The 18,447-nt window shown below is 35.8% G+C and overlaps 1 protein-coding gene across 2 annotated transcripts in view; it reads left to right on the forward strand.

The window, feature by feature from the left end:
* The window catches only part of TYR (tyrosinase), a 106,699-nt gene extending 88,884 nt beyond the window's left edge, over positions 1 to 17,815 (forward strand). The window contains exons 4-6 of one of the 2 annotated variants that reach the window (XM_040489585.1): positions 7,984 to 8,165; positions 16,026 to 16,096; positions 17,056 to 17,266. In XM_040489585.1, coding sequence (XP_040345519.1) covers positions 7,984 to 8,165; positions 16,026 to 16,096; positions 17,056 to 17,142 — 340 coding nt within the window. In that variant the 3' untranslated portion in view covers positions 17,143 to 17,266. Of the gene's footprint in view, positions 1 to 7,983; positions 8,166 to 16,025; positions 16,097 to 17,055 lie in introns of both variants that reach the window. The other variant, XM_040489584.1, reaches the window with a different exon arrangement.
* The last annotated feature ends 632 nt before the right edge of the window (positions 17,816 to 18,447 follow it).

Below are 18,447 nucleotides of genomic sequence, written 5' to 3' on the forward strand. Positions count from 1 at the left end.
CTCTCTGTTACTGTATCTGCCTCTATTTTTCTCTGTGTCTCTTTTTGTCTGTCTCTTTCTCTCTGTGTTTGACACACACACACACACCCTGTTGGTTCTCTTTTTCCGGGGAACTCTAATACATCCCCCATCCTCTTCCAAATCAGATGCTATCTCCTCTTTCTTTGTTCTCCCAAGACCTTAATGGCCCTGTTTCTCCCATGTCACTCCAACCATACTGTGCTGAGTGATTGATTAGAGTGCAACTCTTTTGAAGATGAGACTCCCCATTTGACTTTATATTCCCAGCACCTAACACAATGGTTATTACATGCTAGATACTGTGTTAACTGATGTTGATCAGTGAATAGCACCACCTACAGAAACATCCAACTCAAAACGATTAGCATCTCTTAGATTCCTCCTTTTCTCAGCTCTAACCTCTAACCACTAAATAAGTGATTCTTCACATATTTAATTCACATTCCTTTTGAGATTTTGATTTTAAAAAATTGGATTCTCTCCCAAGAAAACTATACAATTCCCACTAAATTTCACATATTTTTGGACTACACATACCCAGCCTGCTTGTTAGATAGGCACTATGATGGACATTTAGTGTACAATGATCAACAAAACAACATCATAGCTTTCAGTGAGTTTCTCCTTATATTGCTAGAGAGTGACACATAATCAAATAATTACAACTTGATAAATTTAATAATCAAAGGAGAGAAACGTTAAGTCTGATCGCTGTTTTAAGAGAAGTAGCATTTGACCTAAGTCTTGCAGGAGCAAATGATGTAGTAGACAATAAATTTTAAGAAAACTTAAGTTCTTAGGAAATCCTTGGAAGGAAAATTCAGAAACAGAGTAATTACAGTTTGAATATCAATAGCAGCAATACTTCTTCTATACATCATTTGAAGTTGTTTTGCATATTTCAACATAATTAATATTTATAAGAATCGCTTTAGGTGAGTACTATTACCTATTGGTTTGCCAGGGCTCCCATAACATAGTACCACAGACTGGGTGTATTTGTTCCCCCCTCCAGACTAGAGTTTTGACTGGCTTGCTTGAGGCATCTCAAGCAGTGGTTCTCACAGACAGTGTGATGATCACTACATCTGTCCTGGCCTTCCAGAAAGATGACACTTGAGAAAAATAACCCCAGATTCTTTGATCTTTCCATTGTCTCATACTCCCATAACTTCACTTATTAACACAAGCTGATGGCCTCTCAATTTATATTTCCAGAGTAAATCTTACTCTGAAATCCAGACCCAAATATCCAGCTGTCCACCTGACATCTCCTTTAGAACGTTTCAAAAATATCTTCAAGCACAGTATATAAAAAATCATAATACTAATATTTCTTCCTTATGCCACACTTTCTCTCCAGTTGACTACATCCTTGGGAATAAAAAATATTTTGTCCTGGGGTACCTGATTGGCTCAATCAGGTAAGCATCTGATTCTTGATTTCAGCTCAGGTCATGATCTCACAGTTCATGAGATCAAGCCTTCATCCAGCTCTGCGCTGACAGTATGGAGACTGCTTGGGATTCTCCCTCTCCTTGTCTCTCTGCCCCTCCCTCTTTCTCTCTCTCTCAAAAATAAATAAACATTAAACAATTTTTTATTTTTTTTAATGTTTATTTATTTTTGAGAGAGACAGAGAGACAGAGAGAAGGAGACACAGAATCCAAAGCAGGCTCCAGGCTCTGAGCTGTCAGCACAGAGCCTAATGCAGGGATCAAACCCACAAAAGGCAAGATCATGACTTGAGCCCAAGTCAGACACTTAACTGACTGAGCCACCCCAATGCCCCACATTAAACAATTTTTTAAAAACATTTTCTCCTGCGGAATAAGCCAGAAAACTTGGAGTCTTCTATGACACCTCATCACTCAGTATACCTCCTTGGATAGTCACACACCATCTTTTTGCCTACACATCATTTTCTCTGTGATTTCATTCCTTGTTCCCTACACATCAACTCGTACTATCTTTTAGCCCCTTGTCCAGAATGCAATCTGTACAATCTTTTAAAAAAAAAAAAAAAGGGTGGGGGGCGCCTGGGTGGCTCAGTCGGTTAAGGGACCAACTTTGGCTCAGGTAATGATCTCATGGTTCATGAGTTCAAGCCCTGCATCAGGCTCTGTGCTAATAGCTCAGAGCCTGGAGCCTGCTTCAGATTCTGTGCCTAACTCTCTCTCTCTGAGCCTCCCCCACTCACATTGTGTCTGTTTCTTGTCTCTCAAAAATGAATAAAAAATTTTTTAAAAAATTTTACATGACAATCTGTTCATGTTATACCTACCCCTGCCCCCACACACATACAAACAGTGACTTCTTGCCACTCATAGGAAAAAATACAAATATTTCTCACATGCCTTCTACTGCTTTTCATGATTTGCTCCCCACTTACCTCTCTAACCTGATCGCAAACTATTTTCTCCCTCCTCTCCATATACATATCAGCCAGTGCCTGGGACTTGCTATGTACTTTTCACTAAAAGTCCTTGGCAAATCCCCTTCTAGTCTTCAGAAACAGTCCACCATTTCTCTAAATATGCATTCTTCAGCTCTTGGTTAACAGACTATCAAAGGCTTTCCCAGAGACTAAAGACCAAATGAGGTCTCCTCATTAAATCTTGTTACCATGTGGCCTGCTTCATACTATTTTCCAGTCTGTAATTATCGATTTATTTTTTAAATTACTGGTTAATATCTATCTCCACCCCTAGACTCTAAATACCACAAGGATGGAGAACTTCACCCAAAGTAATTTGGGGAATTTTATACCCTGCACAGAGTCAGTTTGTTATAGATGCTCAAAATATACATATTCATCTCTCTCTAAAATAGATGAATAAATGAATGAAGAAGTCTTCTATTATACAGGTATATGTTACTTTTTTGTTGCTGTGGTGGTGGTACCAAAGTAAATCTGTTCCTAAATATCCAGATACATTAAGGTTTTCTTGTTAGTTGTATTTTTAAAAAATAAACTCTTGTTTTAAAATAGTTTTCTATTTATAAAAAATGTTACAAAGATAGAACAAAGTTCAACTATACTCCTCATCTATTTTCCCCTATTTTTAATATCTTACATTAGTATGGAATATTTGTCACAATTAGTGAAATAATATTGATCCATTATTAACCAAAGTCCATACTTTATTAAGATTACTTAATAGTTATTTAATATATATTTTTTTGTTTCCAGATCCCACATAGGACACCGCATTATATTTAATCATCATGTCTCTTAGGCTCCTCTTGTCTGTGACAGGTTTTCAAACTTTGTTTTGTTTTGTTTTATGTTCAGTATACTAGAGGTTTATTGATAGATAAAATATACTTTCAGTTGCATTACATACCTTGTAAACATATGTTTCATGTTTATCTCAAGAATATTTTGCAGGTATATTAGATGACTATTATATAAACTGACTTAAGGAATTATATGCCACCTGCATTATGTATTCAGTGTATCTATTTTAATTATTCAAAATTTTTCTGCATGGTAGACTTATGTATTTCCCCATGATATAAATTATGTATTCATTTATTCATACATGATATAAATCATGTATTCATTAATTTATATCATCATGGAGTCATCTATATTTATTTTATACCTTGGGTTATAACCTAATACTACCTTATTTATTCTGTGGCTGAAATTTTTCCAGTTTTGGCCATTGGGAGTGATATCAGTGGGTTCCTCTGGTTCCTTTTATTGAAGAATATTTCTTCTGCTCTATTCATTTTTTATTTTCCTTCTGTTATTCCAATTGCATGTATGTTACCTCTTTGAAATAATCACACAGCTGTTGATTTTTTCCCCATTCTTTTTTTTCACTTTGCATTCTAGTTTGGGAAGTTTCTATCTTCAAGCTCAATGATTCTTTCTTTAGCCGTGTCAACTCCATTGATGAGCACATTAAAAGGCATTCTTCCTTTCTGTTACATTGTTTTTTTTTCTAGAGTTTCCTGTGAATCTTCCTTAGAGTCTTTCCACCTCTCTGCTTCACCATCCATCTGTTCTTGAACGTCCGTTACTTGTCTTGTTACAGCCCTTAATATATTATTCATAACTATTTAAATTCCCTATGTGATAATTCCAATACCTATCTCATATCTCAGTTAGGGTTTACTTTGCTTTGATTGCTTTGTCTCTTCAGGTTGTTATTTTCTTGCCTTTGGGCATGCCGTAATTTTTTATTGAAAGTCAGATATATTTTATTGAGTGATAGGAACTGAGGTAGACAGGCCTTTAGTGTAAGGATTTATGTTAATCTGGCAAGGAGTTGGGCTGTGTTTAACTGCAGCTGTAGGTGCTGGAGGCTTTAAATTTCCATAGGTCTTTGTTCTTGTCCTCACTCTTGAGTTTGGGCTTTCCTGTATACTATTCCTCAGATACTGTCTGTCTTGTAGCTCTTTAAGCTGTCATCTCTGTCATGATACTGGAGCTCTGTTGATTCATGGTAAAGTATTAAGGTGGGAGCATAGGTTGTGTTCTAAAATATTGTGATTAAAATCAATCTTTTACTTGGCCAGTGTCTTCGGGCTGTGACCTTCATGAGTGTTTCTCCAATGGTATAGCTTTTCTTTCCCTGTTTCCTGTTTCTTTGGTTACAGCATTCCCAATTTATTCCTTGAAACCCTGGCCAATGTAGCCTATGTTTTATTTCCCCTTAAATGAGACAGAAAAGCTGGAATACCCTTCCTCTAGCTGGGATAGGCCTTTGGTCATCATTTCTTCTGAATTAAACAGGTTTGTTATGGAGAAGGCTGAGGGCTTATTTCATAATGGTACTTCTCTGCAGTCATCTATGCAGCTTTGGGGTGACAGTTTGTCCAGTGATTTCATTCTCTCATGGCCCAAGAAAAGTTGTGGATTTTCCACTTGCCTAGCTTTTTCTTGCTAGACAAGAGGATGGGAGTGCCCAGGGTTTTTACATGTCAGACTTGAAACCAGAAATCTCATGTTACTTTTATACATAAAACATATCCTTTCTTGTTTGTATCCATGATCATCTGTACCTTTTCCTAATTGTAGAAAACTTTCTAGATATAGTTGATATAAATCTTTGGTAGGAAGATAAGGTCTTCTGAAAATGGCAGTGTGATTATCTAACCTAAGCATCAGAATTCCAACGTGAGTCATTTTAGACATGGTTTGATGAAATTAACTGAAGATGAGTACCACCGATGAAGAATCTAATCGAGATTAATACCTTCATTTTAAAAGGTTGATAAGGTGGGTGAGCACATTAATGGTTTTATCCATTAAATCTTTTGGTGCTAAGAATTGATGTCCTTGTCCTACCTAGTGAAGAATTTTTATTTCCCGGCAGGAAAAAAAAAAGATTATTTATAAGCTGAACTACAGTAGTAATTTTTCTCAATTAACAAAAGGCAGAATTTTTGCCTCGAGCCCTTACCTGGTAGCTCATTGGATATTGGGCTCTTTTGCAATCAAAGTTTAATAGGGATGGGGGAGAGATTAATTGGATCAAAAAGCCTCCTTCTCATTAAAAAAAAAAAAAATAGATTTGCCAGTTGAAAAGCAGGTAAACATTGTGTAAGCGTGTTTAAATATTGTTTAAACATTAAATATTGCTTAATACAAATAAAATACCTTTTAAAATGTTATAATACAATTCTCTTTTTTGTTAAAATATATATGTACATATATGCACATTTTATAAACTAGATACAACAAAATACGAAGCAATTATATGAATTTTTTTCTTCTCTCATTTTTGCCCATTTATGTTTTCTGAATTGTAAATAACGAGTAAGTAATGCTTTCATGCAAGGAAAAAACTGCAGAATTTAAAACAAAAAAAAAGCTGATTCATAAAATTTTAGGTCTTGAATAGAATTTGGGCCTTATCCGTTAAGCCAATTCCAAATTTCTTTAGTTGAGAAGGCACACACAGAAAAGCCAATCTTCCCATATCTTCTCCTTTTTCATTCCTGCCTGTCAGAATCATAACCTTTCTTCAAAAGACCCAGCTCAAATGTACATGGCTTTGGCATTTCTGTTATAGTATGTCTCAGGTCTCTCGCTAATTGTAAAGTTCTTCCAGTATAAAGTTAATAATGAGGAGGAGGGAGAAGAGGAAGAAGGGGATGAGGATGATGATGGTTTCTACTTACCATTTGTTAACAATTAAATGTACATCTTACTTATGTTATACTAATTAATCCATAAATATTATTCCCATTTCACAGATGAAGAAAAGGAAAATCAAACAAATTAAGAAACTTTTACAAATTTCCCTTGTCATAACCCATGGGACTCAGTCTTTTATGTAGGCTCTTGCTGCTCCAAACTTTGACGCATAATAAATACTGAATAAACTTATTTAGTAGTTGAACTATTTAGAGATCATTTTGTATTTGTGGACCAGATTTTCAGTATTTATCAGTGACCTGCTGATCCCTTGGTTAATTCACAATTAAAAGCCAACTTTAACCACAACTAGCATTTGAAGTCCAGATACTCTAAACTAATAGAACTATTTTCCAGTGTGGAAAAAATGAACTGCCATTCTGCATCATTGTTTTCTTCTTTATTTCCATTTTTTTTTTCAATTTTTGTTTGTTTGAAGCATTATCACTTTCCTTTTTAGACGCCATCGCCAGGACAACGCACTAACTTTTTATCTCCTGGCACAAGTTTTATAGCTAAGTAACAATAGCTTAGTTATTTAGTACTTCCATAAATATTATCACATTGGATAATCTCTTTGGAAATAGGGCAAATATTACTGCTTTCATTTAAGGACGAAGAGGCTAGATCTCCAAGAACTTTAGTGATTTGCTTAGAGATATACAGCTTTTAAAACACAGAGCTAGGCCTTAAGGGGAGTTCTCTGACTTTAGGTCTTGTGTCCTTCCCTCTATTATATAGCCTGATAATACAAAGCCATTCTCTGTGTCACACTTTTAATGATACACTATGAATTCTTCCATAGGTTAAGTTTCTACTTTGTTCTTACTCAATCTTTTTAATCTCTTAATTGTTTATCTTTTGTTCTGTCATAATTTTTAATTGCACACAAGAGACTAACTCTGGTTGATTTAAACAGAAAAAGAATTTGCTAAGAAGATATTGGATAGCTCAGGAAATCATGGAGAAGCAGGTGCAGAAATGAGTGGGAACAAGGGAAGAGGGGAGTAGCAGCTAAGAGATCTGCTAAAACCATGCTATAGAACACAGGATATTCCTTTCCTGGTACTTCTGGTCTTATAATCCCTAAAAATTAGATGTTGTTATCACAATTGTCTTTCCACTACCAGAATAATTTGTCATTGTCCTTGCTTCTGTATGTCACTATCCTCTGTTTCAAAGTCTTGGATGAATAGATGATTGAGTATGAATCATATGGTCATACTCTAGCTTCAGGGGAAGATGGAAAGCCAAGCCCAGGTATTTTTAGTCTTCATTATGGGAGGTAAGCTCTTTCTCACCCCAAGTCTCATTAAGCATACACTTCGCCAAACAGAACAAGATGGTTGAAATAATTGAAAGTCCCCTGCCATGACCAAAAAACAAAAAGCAAAAAACAAATTTTAGTACTGATTCCAACTTAGTTTTATGTGTTCTTTCTTTAGGCTAACTTTCTTTGAAACAAGAAACATATTTAATTTACAACTCTGATTCAGTTGTCATTCAACCAATAATTACCCTTGTTCTGCAGCATTCTGAAAGGTCTAAACTTGTCATGTAAAGTTCACTTACCTAAGAAATTCCCTTTCCAGAGTTACCCTCTCATATTTCTTTCAAGTGAGTGAGCTTCATCAGGGGCTGACAGAATGAACTAGTGCTTCACAAAATATTTTCAAAGCATAAAAAAGATATTTGGCATCCTTCCATGTCTTGGAATTTTAAGATATGCCTGGTTATTTTACTTTAAGAATTATAAATATTTCTCTTATAAACATGTTTCTGAGTCTGAATAATCCTTTCCTCTACAGTATTTTTGAACAATGGCTCCGAAGGCACCATCCTCTTCAAGAAGTTTATCCAGAAGCCAATGCACCCATTGGACACAACCGGGAGTCCTACATGGTTCCTTTTATACCTCTATACAGAAATGGTGATTTCTTTATTTCATCCAGAGATCTGGGCTATGACTATAGCAACCTACAAGATTCAGGTAAAGTTTAATTTCTTTCATATGAAATGATGAATCTTGTGTGACCAATATCTTTTGAGGGACTATATAACCTTTTGTTTTTACAATGCTATCCCCAAAGCCTTTAAATTGGGAAAGCATACTACAAACCTTAATTTATCACTAATTTATTATTACATTAACTAAGTTGCAAGGATCTTTAAATTCACATCTATTATGCTTAATATAGGGCATTTTGCATATGGCAGCCATGGAAAGAACATTACAATTAAAATCAGAAAGGAAAAAGAGGGTTTAAGACATGACTCTATCAGCTGACTGTAAGGTGACCTTGGAAATTTTTCTTCACTCTATGAATCTCAGTTTTTTAACCTGAAATATTGGGGTCAGAATACTTCAAAGAGATATTGTGATAATTAAATGAATATGATGTATTAAAGAGTCCAGTGTGGTGTGACAAAAGATAAATATCTTGTAGTTTTAGGGAAGCATGGGCAGCTCTGTTGGTTCAGTGTCTGACTCTTGATTTTGGCTCAGGTCATGATTTCATGGTTGTGGCATCAAGCCCTGTACTGATCTATGCTCAGCTCGGAGCCTGCTTGGGATATTCTCTCTCTCTCTCTCCCTCTCTCTCTCTCTTCCTCTCTCTCTCTCCCCCCCGCCCCTCTGCCCTTCCCCTGCTTGCACACACACTCTTTCTCTCCTTCCAAAATAATAAATAAGTAAATAAATAAATTTTAAAAATTACCAAGAAAACTTGTGGATGTTTTAATTTTAAGCCTAATTAATAATAACAATAATAATAATAACAACAACAATAAGAGAAAGAAGAAGAAGGAGGATGAGGAGGAAGAAGAGGAGGAGGAAAGTCAGGAGGAGGAAAAAGAAGAAGAAAGAATGATTAAAATGATAATTGCTATGACCATGATTAACCTAATAATATAAAACTCTAAGATGATAATTATGTTTGGGCTTTAAATAATCTTCCTGAGTAGAAATATCAATATCTTCCTAATAAATGTGGTACAGGTAACAATGTCTTCCCCCACCCAAGAACCTGCTACATGCAGATCTCGCACATGTGTTACTAATCAATCATACATTAGGGTTAGTATTAGTATCTCTAGTAATAGGTGATCCCACTGATACTGTGAGAGTTTAAATGACTTTCCCAATATCAGACACCAATATGTGGAGGAGGCAGATTTCAATACTGTAAGGCCCTCTCTTCATTTCACTACACTATGCTTCTACTCTAACACAGGAGTATCAACATCCAAAAACAGCAGAAAAACAAAACAAAACAAAAAACAATAACATATGGCTTGTGAGTAAGGGGTATTCAATAAGCAGTGATGTTTCATTATATTCATTGATAATTCATAAAAATTATAATTCATAAAAACAAGTAAATTAAACATATTAATGACATTTACCAACTTCCTACCTCTTGTGCTAGATTCTAAGGACATAAAGGACTGACATAGTTCCAAACTTCAAGGAGCTCTAAATTCAATGTGGAAGTCAGGCAATTGTGCAAGAAAGTACAAAACATCAGTCTGTGTTAAGTGCAGCAAAAAAGTCATAAACAAACTCCAACAGAGGAGCACAGAGGAGAAAGCAATGACTTCTGAATAACTCAAGCTATTGAGTTGAATAACTCCCTGAATAACTCAAGGAGAAAGACAAGACCTTGAAGGATGAACAGGGCAGAGAATACTATAAATGAAGATAATAACAAGAAAAATAGAGGTGGAGAATGTACAGTTTATTTACAGAATGCTAAATTCTCCTATTTGAGTAGTATAGGCAATGGAAAATTACCCTGAGGAAAGAAATGAAATCATTTAATAATAGCTAACACATACTGAGTATTTTTTATGTGCCAGAAACTCTTTTAGGTGTGCTGTGTGCATTATTTAAACTTCATAACTAGCCTATGAATTAGGTACTATTATTTCTTTTTTCCTATTCAGATGAGAAAACAGAAGCCTAAAGACTGTAAATAACTTGTCCAAGTCCATCTAGCTAGTATGTGGCATAGCAGAACCACAATTTAGGGCTACCAGGAGAACCTATATTTTATCAACATTTACCTGCCCTTTGGGGATCACTAGTTGAACAAATATGGCTTTGATTAACCTGTTTTGATTTATCTGAAAATCACAGGCAATGGAAGGAATACTAAAATGGCTGGCTTTGGAAATCAGTTATTTCAAAACCTTAAGATCACTGAGAATGGGGAATTTTGCAAAGAGCAGAGATGTGGTAAGGGGAGGGCTTTCTGCAAGTCAAAAAAAAAAAAGTCTCAAGTAACATGTTTTCCCTTCCATCTATAAACACCCCACCATACATAAAGAACCGTATTTGTAATGGCTTTTCAAAGATTCACCACTTAGCATTTTATGATTTCCATTTCCAAAACATGCCATATTCTTTCATGGGCTCATGCTTTTAAACATGCTGTTCTCTCTGGCTAAATTTTGATCCTGTTTATCAATTTGTCAAACTTTCAGATATTAAATCATTTTATGCATATATGTAGTCATGTTTAATCATTCCTTTATTAGAGTTACATGGTAATTTTTTATGTATGAATCTTTCCCCACTCCACCTTGACCTTGTACTCTACAAGATTAGAATTGATATCTCTCAAGCTTCTCTAGTTTAAATATCAAATGAGGGGCACCTGGGTGGCGCAGTCGGTTGAGCGTCCGACTTCAGCCAGGTCACGATCTCGCGGTCCGTGAGTTCGAGCCCCGCGTCAGGCTCTGGGCTGATGGCTCAGAGCCTGGAGCCTGTTCCGATTCTGTGTCTCCCTCTCTCTCTGCCCCTCCCCCGTTCATGCTCTGTCTCTCTCTGTCCCAAAAATAAATAAACGTTGAAAAAAAAATTAAAATAAATAAATAAATAAATAAATAAATATCAAATGATATCTGGTTATTGGGGTGAAATCAATGAATCAATTTGAGTACAAGTGATATTGGTCATGAAAGGTAATATCTCTTAACCAATATAAGTAAAGCTTGCTAGAAAAATGTCAGCCCTCTTAATACTCAGGTCATTTTTAGACATGTATTTTTAATATATTTCAAGCCTTTGATCACACTAGGTATTTTCTAGGTGGTGTTTTTGATTTATTTATTCTTTCTACATACATTTAATAACTACTTTGAACAAAGCATGTTCTTACATACGATGGATACAGTGGTAAACAACATAGTCTCTATCTTTATGGAGTCTACATTCTAATGGAAGACCTTAAACAATTACTTACCTAATGACTTATTTATTTGGAGATATACCTATGTCTAGGGGTCAATGAAGTGATATTTCAGAAGATATCGGCATGAAAGGGAGAAGTGATTAGTTGAAAAGAGAGGGGGTCTTGATTGCAGATTTTGGCCATAGTGCTAAAATAACAGAAGCCATTGATAAATTTTAAACAGATTGTCTTGAGTTTTCTAAAGATTACTGTTACTGCAGTATGTAGGGCATTTTGTAGCAGTTACAAAGCACATTCAGGGAAGGTGGTGAAGATGCTATTACAAGAGTCCAAGAGGTAGGTAGGTTGGCAGAAATCATGAAAGAATTTGATATTATTTTGAATTTATAAAATGTACAGAACTTGGAAAATTATTCCAAGGGTGATAATCATGGATTCATATGAATCATAGGAGGTGAGAAAGAAGGAGATGTTAGGGATGCCTTTAAGCTTTCTGGCCTGTGAATATGATGCATGGTGATACTGTCACTGAGACAGTATCAGTAAGAGCGAGGCCAGACATGGTGGGAATCTCATGTCTGCATTTGTTATGCAGTGAAATGGGATGATAGGAGACATCAGGGTAAATATGTCTCTGGGGCAGTTGGTTGGCCTTGAAACTCAGAAGACATTCTGGGGGCACCTGGGTGGCTCAGTTGGTTAAGTGTCCTACTTCAACTCAGGTCATGATCTCATGGTTCATCGGTTCAGGCCCCGCGTCGGGCTCTGTGCTGGCAGCTGGGAGCCGGAGACTGGTTTGGATTCTGTGTGTCTCTCTCTCTTCCCCTCCCCTGCTCAATGCTCTCTCTCTGTCTCTCAAAGACGAATAAATGAAAGACAGGAAGAAAGAAAGAAAAAGAAAGAAGAAAGAAAGAAAGAAAGAAAGAAAGAAAGAAAGAAAGAAAGAAAAAGAAAGAAAGAAAGAGAGAAAGAAAGAAAGAAACAGACAGACATTCTGGCCTGCAGATAGTAATAGGATATAAGTTACAGACATCAGCAGGTAAATTATTATCTCTGCTAATCTTCACAATCTTATGTAGTAGTGATTTTTATTTTGTTTTGCAAGTAAATTGAGAACAGAAAGATAAAGTGGCAAATTCTAAGTCATCAAGCAACTAAGTGGCTAATACTGAATCCCAAACTAATTTTCTCCCCCATTATGCCACACTAGACAGGGTCCTCTTTAGTCCCTATATGTCTTGTATATTATGTTCCATCTCACGGTTCCTTCTCTGTAGTCCAAATGGGTACTTTTTACTGAAAAGGCAACAAAATCCATCAGAGGAGAGAAGGGAGGGGGGCTCAAAAAGTCACATTAGGGGATTTAGCTATTTATTATTTATTTCTACTTAAATATTTAAAAAAATAAAGTAGATTTGAGATGTTGTATCTGTTTAGGGTACTTTTCATACAGCTATGGATATATACCATTAATTTTAGAAAAGTTTGGCTTTAAAATCAACAATAGCAACTGCCTGTTTTCTTGTTTATGAATTATTCTATTGCTTCTGTTGTACATTCAAGGAGTTTAAAATTTATTCTTATTTATTGCTAAACTTTAGGCCTACTAAAAAAATTTTTAAAAAACTGCTTCATGTAATTTAGTTCAAGAAGTTTATTATTCATCATTCAAGTACTCATGTTTGTAATTACTTAAGTGTTTTCTGCAAAAGGCAGCTGAGGTCTGGCATTTGTCAAACATTTTCTCTTATAATCGAATTTAGTGATGCTTTTAAAAATTGAGCAGCAGGTGATTTTGTTTGCATGCATAACTGATTAAAAGGCGAGAACAAAAAGCTTTGGCAATAAAAGGCTGTGTCCTTAATGCTGTTGGAAAATGCGATCCTGCTTTCTGTATGATACTGCTCTATCGAGAGCTGCCTTATCCCAATATATCCCAAAAGACCTTAACATTTGGTGTTAAAAATGAGAGGAGGAGACACAATGACAGTAACTAGAGTGTCCCATTCTGCAGTTGAGATTTGATAATGGGGCTTCTATCACTCACAAATGTGTTCAGTAGCCATGCTTACCTATGTGTATACATCAGTGCATACTGTTCCTTTTTTCCTGGGATGGCTTGCCATCGTGTGCCGTCATGATGGCGTGCATCACATGCAGCATGCATCACATACAGCACATGCATGATAGTCTTCTGGGAGGCCACCCTTGACTCCCCAGACAGATATGAGCTCTTTCCACCATGATTCCATTGTATCTTTTGGTTACTTCCATCATTACAACATCACTCTTGAAATAATTTATTTACTTGCTACTCTCCTCTTCCAGTTATGGTTTCCTTCAGGCCAGGGATTCTACTTGTTTATCTTTTCACTTACAGTGCCAAGACCACCACTTGGCATGTAATGTGTCTCAATGAATATTTGCTGTATGAATGAATGAAAGAATGAATAGAAGAATGAAAGATAAAACAAGACATAATACTTGCCTCTCAAGATCTTATGATTAAGCCTGAAAATACATATAATACATATAAATAATTACAACACACAGACAATGGTGCCAAGTGTCACAAGTGAGCAAAGAAAGAAATAGTTTGAGAATCCAAAAGAGAGCTGACTTGAATCAGTAATCAAAGCAGTTTTGAGAGAGAAAGCTCTTATTAGAAGCTGGTTCAACTGAAATATGGTTGAAATTATTATGGAATAACAACAATCATTAACAGTTATAAATTTCTTTCTATGTGCTAGGCATTTTACCAAGGGCTAATGTAGGTAGCCAAAGATAGAACAATTATGATATAAAAAATAATTTAAAGGTGTACTCTTTGGGTTCCAAAGCAAGTAGCTGAGAAAGAAAGTCTGAATTTTAGTTTAGAGCCATTGAGAAATACAAAGAGTGTTTCAAAGAAGTCCATTGGTAGCAGTAAAAATTGAGACCACTTCGAGTGAACTGAAGTAGAGAAATTTTAAGAGAGGCTGCAGAGAAGCACAAAGAAATAGTACTTTAAAATTGTGACTTGAGCTGAACCTGAAATAGAGGAAATCATATTTATTATGGAATCTCTATGTACCCTGCATTTTGCTAGACATTTTAAACATACTTTATATATTGAAGTGACTACTAGCAATATAAGCCAGGCATTTGGAGTCCCATTTTCAAAATAATTTTAAATATATTGAAAACAGTAACTTTTTGATATTTCTTTTTAATTTTAGCTTTTTTGCTTTCATTGCTTAGATTTAAATGTCAAAGTTCTAAATATTTTATATAATGTATTTGGTAATGTTTATCCTTTGTAAGTTGTTGTCCCTTCCTGATGAAGAGAAACTCTAAATTGCTACACTGTTCAAATTAGGCTTAATGAGTTCTAGAAATTTTAGAGGTAACTTAGTGACAGCTGGCAAAAAGATGGTGTCAAGGACAGAAGGAGAAATGGACAGGGTTTTAATACTATTAAATAAAAAAGAACATTCCTATTTTAACCATTCTGAACATTCTGAATCATTTTAAATTTTATTTCATGTTGCTACCCATGATTTCCAAGATATGTTATTAAATAAACATTCCTTTTCTCATTGGTTTGTGAATCTCATTTTTATTATACATGGAGTTTACATATACATAAACCCTTGGTTTGCGAGCATAATTCATTCTGGAAACACGCTTGTCATCCAAAGCACTTGTATATCAAAGTGCATTTCAAGAACCATTGGCTCAGTTGTGATCATATGACATTCAGCATCCCATACTCATATTGTAAGATATCACTCATTTATCAAGTGAAAATTTATTACAAATGTTTGCTCATCTTGCAGAACACTAGCAGAACAAGTTACTCATAATAGAAGGTTTTACTGTAGTTGCAGTTCCAAAATTTCCTAAGGTTTCTACTCCATCTTTTATTGTAGTGGACATATAATTAACTTTTTTAAATAATCAGGACTTTCAAAAATGCAAATGGCATAAATTCCATAGGAATGAGATTAGATTAAAAAATAAAGGTATTTTTTGGTTTAAAAAAATCCAAGGAGGGATGAACACTCAAACTCTGGGAAAGGCAGAAATGCAGTTGAGACTGAGGAAGAGCAGGAACCAGGGAACTCTAAGCCCTAAAAACTCTCTGTCTCTCTGTCCCTTTGTCCCTCTCACTGTCTCTCCCATTCTCTCTCATCTCTATTTCTTGGAGTGCGTTCATCCTGTCTTCTACAGGTTGAGAAGTCAGGCTGTCATCAGTTCCCAAGACACCTGGCAACTGCAGCACAGTAAATTCTGAGAAGTGATTCTGATTGGCCCATCTTGAGTCAGTGGTCTACCATGTACCAATCAATTATGACCAAGGAAAGAGTTTTCAAAGAATGTTATAGTTCCTGCATCAGCGAGGGTGGGAAGGTAGGGATTGAGAGCAGATGCAGGTTCAAAGACCTATGGCTTAAATAAGTTACTTCATTTATTGCTCAAATAGCATTTTTGGTGTGTTGTTGAATATCAGCTCCATAATTCCAGGGTCCGGAGCTCTTCTTTCTTGTTTCCACAAGACCTAGGGCTTAATCTGGACCACATGGTCCATGATGGCTCATCAACACACTATCTGCATTACCACTAAGCAAAAAGAAAAAAGGAAAAAGGAAAAGATACATTTTTTTCTTTTTAAGGAAAATGCCCCAAGGTTACATATATTGCTTTCGCACAAGACTTGAGTCACATAGACATCATTCGCTTCAAGGTAAGCCCAAGATGCACTCTCTTCTTTGTATACAAAATGAATAGGAATATCTTGGAGTCTTTTATAAATAGTGACAGGTATTTTTAAATCAACCAAAAGGATACAATAAATTATTAACTACAAGGGAAAAATAACATAAGGAAATGTAACCATTCCACTGTGAATATTATTTATATACTAAAACTAACGAAGGGGCGCCTGGGTGGCTCAGTTGGGTAAGCATCCGACTTCAGCTCAGGTCATAATCTCACAGCTTGTGGGTTTAAGCCGCATATTGGGCTCTGTGCTGACAGCTCAGAGCCTGGAGCCTGCTTAGGTTTCCATGTCTTCCTCTCTATCTGCCCCTCCCCAACTTGCGCTGTCTCTCTCTTTCTCTCTCTCTCTCTCTGTCTCAAAAATAAATAAACATTAAAAAAATTAAAACTAATGAAAATCCGAGATGTGGATTTCACCCCAAATCATGATGTTATTATGCCAAAAAGACTTAGGGAAGAAAAGGGTAGTTGTAAGATAACAAGAATCATTACTTCTATATGAAGAACTCCAGATATAAACTTGATGAATTAAAAGATGGTAATATTTGCCTATTATTTTGAAATATGGAAGCAAATATCAGAATAAAGAACTAAAAATTACAATAGTTGACTTGGTTGTAGGCACTGCATAAATTACAGATCAGTTGATTGATTGTTATCAATCAACTTTAAAACATTCCAGCAAGGTGGTATTATGTTCCTGCCTTCCTGATAAAGAAACGAAGGTTTAGGAGTATTAGGTGTGAATTTTCTGAGCTCTTATAGCCACTAAGTAGCAGAGCTGGCATTCAAACCTAAGTGTCTGACTCCACAGTACTCTGAAAGGATAATTAATGATAATGATGATGATGATGATGATGTTAATGATGATGCTGATGCTGATGATGACAACAGTAAAAACACTGGGATATGTTTCTGTTTCAGAACGGGACATTTTTCAAGATTACATTAAGCCCTTCTTGGAACAAGCAAGTCGGATCTGGCCATGGCTCATTGGGGCTGCTGTGGTAGGCTCTGTCCTCACGGCTGTGCTGGGAAGGCTCACTAGCCTATTGTGTCGTCGCAAAAGAAAGCAGCTCCATGAAGAAAGACAGCCCCTCCTCGTGGAAAAGGAGGATTACCACAGTTTGTTGTATCAGACTCATGTATAAAAAGCTTAGGCAATAGAGTAGGGCCAACAAGGCTGACCTCACTTTAACTCAAATGATGTTCAAGTCCCCAGGGGATGTTCCAAGAGCAGTCCCCGGTATTGGTTTGTGAAGATTGTTACCAGAATTGCCATCTAATACAAAAGGTACCCCTCCTCCAATTCAAGGAGAATACACCTGTGCTTGCCTCACTGCCTTTTGATCATCCCTTTGACAGTTTTCCTCAAACCCATATCTCTAACAAAAGGATGCCATTTGGTAATGAGTAACTGCTACTTGTATCTGAATGAAAGTGCTCTCATAAAAATGTGGGAATAATTTTGATTTTTCCTCCTGATTGTTTAATCAAATGTTTCTTTTTTATTGTCTTCTTTCTTTGATTTTAATAAAATGGTAACAAATTGACATAAACTGACTCCTTTGAGCTTGGGAAGTACATTTTTGTTTTCCTCAGAAAGCATGTTTCCTTTATATTTTACATTCTTGCTCCAAAATGTATTAGGAACTTCAAATAAACAACAACCTTTAGCTCTTTCCTTCCATAGTTCTGAATATGTGTTCGATGATTCACTGAAAATAAAGGCCCCACTCCTACAACAAATATGGCTAAGTTCCTGTCCCAAGATGTACTCATTAACTATGCTGATCATGGTGATAACCCTATTAAAAGCTTTTTTTTTTTTATCTTCTAAGAAGAATTTTATTAGAGAATATTTAAAATGCTAGGAAACATTTGAAGTTTGAGAACCATTATGTGAATTGCCTGGCTGCAGTTCTAATAAAATAAGACTTGTTTCTATTGGCTATTAAGACCCTAAATTAGGATATGCAGATAATCCTGCTGCTTGAATTTTTGGGTCCCACTGAATTTCTAAAAATAGTACAGTTGATACTACATTTCTATTATAGCTATGCATACATAGCATAAAAGACAAGGTCCAGCTGGTGGAAGTTACAGGGGACCATTCTGGTTCAATAAAAGGAAAAACTGTCCAGTATTCAGAGCTTTCCACAACCAAAAGGGACATCCTTAGGAAATAATAAGTAGTTGTCACTATAGTTCTTCACATATAGGCTGGATGGCTAATGCAACTTGAATTCTATAAAGAGAATTTAAGTATTAAGTTTATAGTAATACCTATTTAAATTGGCTCAGGACTCTCAATTC

This window comes from Herpailurus yagouaroundi, unplaced genomic scaffold (assembly GCF_014898765.1).
Source record: "Herpailurus yagouaroundi ecotype Mexico unplaced genomic scaffold, PumYag 180, whole genome shotgun sequence".
NCBI lineage: Eukaryota > Metazoa > Chordata > Mammalia > Carnivora > Felidae > Herpailurus > Herpailurus yagouaroundi.